The sequence below is a fragment of the Scomber japonicus genome, chromosome 2 (assembly GCF_027409825.1).
Source record: "Scomber japonicus isolate fScoJap1 chromosome 2, fScoJap1.pri, whole genome shotgun sequence".
In the NCBI taxonomy this organism is placed as follows: Eukaryota; Metazoa; Chordata; class Actinopteri; order Scombriformes; family Scombridae; genus Scomber; species Scomber japonicus.
The window spans coordinates 18757427-18763068 of record NC_070579.1 but is presented as its reverse complement, the minus strand read 5'-3'; the positions used below and the strand labels follow the sequence as shown (position 1 = coordinate 18763068).

At 44.8% G+C, this 5642-nt stretch overlaps 1 protein-coding gene across 1 annotated transcript; it reads right to left on the bottom strand.

The window, feature by feature from the left end:
- Positions 1–1046: 1046 nt before the first annotated feature.
- Positions 1047–5408, bottom strand: LOC128365724 (uncharacterized protein C4orf54-like). Its single transcript, XM_053326289.1, has 3 exons — positions 3485–5408; positions 3293–3424; positions 1047–3241 (listed from the first exon to the last, which is right to left on the bottom strand). Exons 1-3 carry the CDS (start codon positions 5406–5408, stop codon positions 1047–1049), a joined length of 4251 nt encoding a protein of 1416 aa, XP_053182264.1.
- Positions 5409–5642: the final 234 nt, after the last annotated feature.

The following is a 5642-nucleotide window of genomic DNA, read 5'->3' as shown; positions in this document are numbered from 1 at the left end:
TCATGTATAATCAACATATCTCAGTTATCTTTCGAAACCATGTATCTGTAGATTGTTAGCTCTTGAACTGAAAAACATCTTGTTTTAGCTTCATGGCTGTGCCTTTTTATAGAAAATTCAAATACTTTTTCTTTTTCAAACATTAATTTTACACTAGATGGAGGACAGCTTTCAGACTCTAAAGAGAATTGCATCATTTAGTCTATCTCAATATGTGTTTGATGTATTTGAAAATATGAAATTAGTTTTATTTGGAGAGATGAGAATAAGAGTATAGCCTACAGGCCAGAAAACAATGTATTGGTAGACAACAAAGAATCATTCTTTAAATAAAAAGTGTGTATTTAAGTTTGCTTCAAATCCAGATTGGTTTACAGGCTGTAAATAATGAAATGCAGTCAGGATACTGAATTGGCACTTTGATATTAATGATATGTTCATGGTGATATTCAGTAAAAATATATTTATAAGACATATCTTCTAAAGAACTAAGCAATATATACTGTATAAGCAAACTTATTTCTGGACAATACAAATCAGTCAAACAATAAGACTGAACTAAACTGAACTGCAAACCATATTTGTGCAATTGTGAATTTCAACTAGATACAGTAAATTTGACAGTAAATTTTACTGCATTTCTAGAACTACAGTTTCATTTATCTGCTTTCATTAGAGTGTGTGCAAATGTTGAACAGATGAAAGCACATTCACACAAATTCACAGACACACTTTGGTGTGATTAAAGTGTAGGTTCACAATTTCAAGTCTGTCTTAAAACAACAACTTCAGGTTGATTGAGGACTGTGGATTTTGTCTTGCATCACTTACACTGGAGGCATGATAAAATGGGATCTTTTTAATTCCAGTTTGAACAGGTTGAATGAATACAGTAGGTAAAAGTGGTTTCAATGTATGGGCATGTGAGTATAGTTTTAAGACAGACGTGAAAAAAATGAACATATACTTTAATCAGGACTGGGCTGCCACCCCGACTGAACATGGAAAATACACCAACTTACATGTATAATGAGATGTTTTCTTGGTCATCGATGCTCCACTACAAAGCTCATTGTTGTTCCATCAAAGGAAGGAGGGGCGATGATTCTTGGACCTTGTTGCGTGGTGATGCTGATAACTGGCTTCCTGTCAGCGTTTGCTGCACTTCCTCTGGCGCTCACATGTCCCAAACTCACAGGCAGCTGCAGGGGAGCCTCTCCTGTTGCACTGTAATACATGCTCTCGCCGTCTGTTGTGTTAGTTTCCTGTTTAGGACCTCTGGCGCTTTTCAGCTTTTCCCTGTCTGCATCCTCAGAGTGACACGGTGACTGTGGCAACACCGCCTGAGCTGGCAGAGTGGGTGAGGGGATGAAACCCGGGTAGATCATGTATGTTGGGGCGTACGCTCCTGGGCTCAGTGCCACTGGGGACAAAGAAAGAGGCATAGGGGCGATAGGGGTGACAGGTGCTGCAGGTGAATGGGGCATGGGTACGTCCACATAATGGCCTGTCTCGGGGTCAAACAGTCGCTTTGTGGTGGGCTGTATAGGAGTGTCCACTAGGTAATAATGTCCGGTAGTCGGGTCCAAAAGCATCTTGCGCTGTGATGTTGATACAGTCTCTCCAGAAGGTGTGGGTGACACAGTGGTGACAGTGGGAGAGAAACACAACACCTGCTGTGTTTGCGAGCCTGCTGTCGCTGCTGCTGCTGGGTGGTGGTAGACACTTGAAGCTGGGTACTTCATGATTAACGGTGACCTCTTACTGTCACCTGTGTGTGTTTGGCTACTGTTTGAATTTGCCTCCTTGGACACCGGCTCTCGATTCAGCAGTTTGATTTCATTCTTATACCCCAACCCGGGTATGGTGAGATAGTTCTCGGAGTCTGAGCTGCCCTGTGTGACTGTGGGATTTGTTGGGCTGATTTTGACCTTTTTCTGCTCCATCTGCCCGTTTTTTGGGGGCTCTATTTTCACTGACAGTGGAGCAACCGGTGTCTTGGAGCTTTTCATAGTTGCTGATGTTTGCAGCACAGAGCTTTGAGGAACAGGGTTACTAACTGAACTTATGCTGAAACGTGCCTTATTACTGTTGCCAAAATGAAGGACACTCTTGTTACTGAATGTTTTACTTTGCTGCGACTGTATTTTAAAAGTGTCATTGCTATATGGAACGTGGATGATATTCAGAGATCTTTTAACTTCTTGTGATTTGCCTGTCTCTGCAGTGTTTATCAAAGACTGAGGGATCCTGTCAGTGTGTGTATCGGGGTCTGTTACTCTCCCTCCTGTTGCCTCAAGCTCCTCTGCTCCCTGCTCCTCACGGGCAATAAGTGAAAGCACGTGGCTGTCAGTGATGGGTTGTGGAGCTTGAGTTTTACGCTTCCATTCATTTCTATCAAAAACATAAAGCTGCTCCATTGTTTTTACTGCAGCTTTAAGTTTCTCTAATGCCGCCTGTTTTGGTATTTTAGGCTCATTTCTCCTTTCAGCTATTTCACCTGAAAACTTTTCCTTCAGTTTTGTCACTTTGCTTTCAGTATTTGTTTGATTTTCTGGTTGGTCAGGATTTAGCTGCTTGGCTACAACAGGTGGCACCCTGCTAGTTGTGCAATGTGAAGGTGCATTTTCATTTTGAGGTGTTTCAGACAGGATATTTCCCTCTGTCTGTTTCTGTGATGCTTTGTTTATTTCTGATTTGACATTTGTTTTTACAGAGTGGCATTTAATCACGATAGGAGATGGTAATGAAAGCTTTACAGGCTCCTTTTTGGCCTTCTCATCAGGTTTATCCCCTGCTGCTGGAGGCCCAGTGGAACTATTATCCAAAGAAACAAAGCGATATGAACTTTTTACCAATTTACGTACATCTCTGACATGATATATTGGTGTTTGAAACTTGCATTTGGTGTCTCTTATGTCTCTAACGGTGAAGTTTGGGATCTTATCTGACGCAGACAAAATGTGGCATTTGGTTTCATCTGCTGCTCTAAAGGTGTTAACAGTGTTGTAACTTATTTTAGGGGTTAACAGGTTTGCAATATTCAGTGTGCACCCTTTATTTTCTTTCACACTTCTCAGGCATATTTTTATCTCAGGTGTTTTCCCACCCTTCTCATTTTCTTCTTTGCCTACTATGTTTCCATTATTGCCCGTTTTGAACACTTTCTCACATTTCTGGGGGCCGGCAGGTGTGCCTGTAGCAGGTGTATTTCTCAACAAGTCTTGTGTGAATTCTTTCTCTTTTGAAAGAAGCTGGCAGCTTGGAACAAAAACGAGTTTTGTTAGCATGCTATTGGTATCTAATTCTTCCTTTGCTGTGGTTTCCTTTATGTCACTTACAGCTGTGGAGACTTCAGTCTCTTTTATAGGATCTGGCTCATCCTCTTTCCATGAATTAAATGCACTACTTTGACTGTGGCTGAGTTGTGCTTTTGGAGGATCACAAGGTTCCTTCTTCTCATATTGTCCCTTTTCTGAATCATCTGGTGCTTTGTTGCTTTTCTGTTCCTCTGTAGGCTCACAGGAACTCGCTCTGCTGTCCTCCAAATGTTCATCAGCAGAATTCACAGTGAATCCTGAGCCTGATTCTGATGTCTGCCTTTGGAAGCCCCTTCCCACACCCCTGTATTTACCCCATATTCCACCCCTCTCCATTTTGCGCTCCTGTTCAAATTGCATCTTTTTGGAAATCACATTTTTCAGTAGACTTGATGCAAAACTTGCCCTTTTCTGTGTATCCCCCGTACTCTCTTGGTGATGATACTGCACCTCACACCCTGATCTTGCCAAGTCACCCCCAGTAACCTCACTGGACCGTGCGTTCTTGGAGCACTTTGGACGCTTCGCTCCTTCAGGTGCAACATTACAGCGGAAATTCAGCGTGACACCGCGCTGCTGTGGATGAACGGGATCGCTCAGATCAATCTTTTTGCTCGAAGATGAATCTTCTTGAGAAGTTGTTCTCTTATTCAGCGCGTACATTTTAGTTTGTGATGCTCTCGAACTGGCGATGGACTTACTGTGCCTCTTACTGTCCACAGTCTTATTCATTTCCAATGTTGCACTGGAAGCAATTACGCTTCGCTCTTTTCTCCGCGATATGTTTCCATAATTCCAGTCCACATAGGCTGACCACTTGTTAAGCCCATATTCCGACATAGAGGACTCACTGGATGTGCTAAGATTGATGGCATCGAAGTATGGACATGCCAAGCTCCGGAAAGACTTGGCGGTTAAATTACGCACTTCTTTATCGGCGTCATCCAGCTCGCTAATGGAGCTGGACGCTCCGCTGGAATACTCATTAATATCTTTCCGTCTCAGTTTGGTTGCAAGGTGCTGACGGCCCGGTGCAGGGATGAAATACTGGGCTCTATCGCACAAGGGCCCTGCTCTGGCGCCAGAGCTCACAAAAGAGAAGTGGCTCCTGTCTCCAAAGTCTTTCGCGTATCCACACGTGTTGTTATCAAAGATATTGACAGGTTCGTTCACCGCCCTGGAGGAGGTTTTTATAGATAAATGAATTTTCCCCGTATTGGCGTCTCCGCTTTCGTTTTTGCATACGCTTTCATCTGAACTGGCGCCTTTGTCCGAGTCACAAAGATCACTCTCCTCCTGCTCGGTGCTGACAAGTGCCCCACCAAGATTAGACTTCACTTTCGTTTGACTCCTGCCCTCCAGTATCAACGTCCCCTCTTGTGTTTCATCGCTTTCAAACGAGGCGTAATCCACAAAGGAATAAACCAAGTTATCGTCTTCAAAATCCCAACAGGTCCCACGCCCCAGGTCGTAATCTACATCGTGGTCGAGCTCGGTCAGCTGGATTTCGTGCGTCGTGATATAGTGAGACTCGTCCTCCAAGGTGTCGGAGCCGCAGTGGTCGGACAACACCGCACTGGCACCGTCATCCGACTCAGTTTTGCTGTTCAGATACATGTCCGTGTACTGGAGCTCATCACTCTCACTGCATACATGTTCACTGCAGTCACTCGGGTCGAGCTCGGCCTGCTGGCGCTGCTTGTCAGTCTCTGTGTCAGTGTTGGGAAGTTTGGTCAGAGTTTCCAAGAGACGCTCACCCGAAACAGGGCCGCAGTCGATGGCCCACTTGTCCTCCGATTGTTCTTCAACAAAGTCCTCTGAAATGAGTTTACCCTCGGTGCCATGCTCTCCCTGCCTCACACTGTCACATTTGATGACAGACAGTTGGTTTCCCTCGCCAGTGAACGTTACTTTCACTGTTTTTGCGCCGTCCGGTTTCATGTCCAGATCCACATAGTTGGACTCCTCGCTTTTTGTCTCGGAGTGTCCCTTACTGTCTTTGTTGTCCTTATGTTTGTCCTCTCGGAGCAGCTTCCTGTGAAGTCCGGTGTCATCTCGGTAAGTGAGAGTTTCCTCCGCTGCTTCCATTTAGTCCGGTCTTACCGTCAGGTGGTCCTCGTTTACGATGTTATCCTGACACTGGACGGAAAACTCTGCAGGCTGGAGAGACTGGAGGACGCAGAGAGAGGAGGGAGAGAGAGGTGGGAGAGTGGGTGAGAGGGAGAGAGGGAGGGAGGGAGAGAGGATAGAGGATAGAGGTGGGGAGGGGAGCGGGGGTCCCAGAGAAAATCCCATAATGATTTCTACCTAATATGAGTCTCA

Excerpts from the sequence above, each read along its gene's own strand:
- LOC128365724 (XM_053326289.1), bottom strand. The coding sequence starts at position 5,408 with ATGGAAGCAGCGGAGGAAACTCTCACTTACCGAGATGACACCGGACTT. Across the intron at positions 3,425-3,484 it reads GAAAAGCAACAAAGCACCAG|TCAGCCACAGTCAAAGTAGT; the intron begins ATGATTCAGAAA and ends CAAAAGCACAAC. Across the intron at positions 3,242-3,292 it reads GGAAGAATTAGATACCAATA|AGAAAGAATTCACACAAGAC; the intron begins GCATGCTAACAA and ends TTCTTTCAAAAG.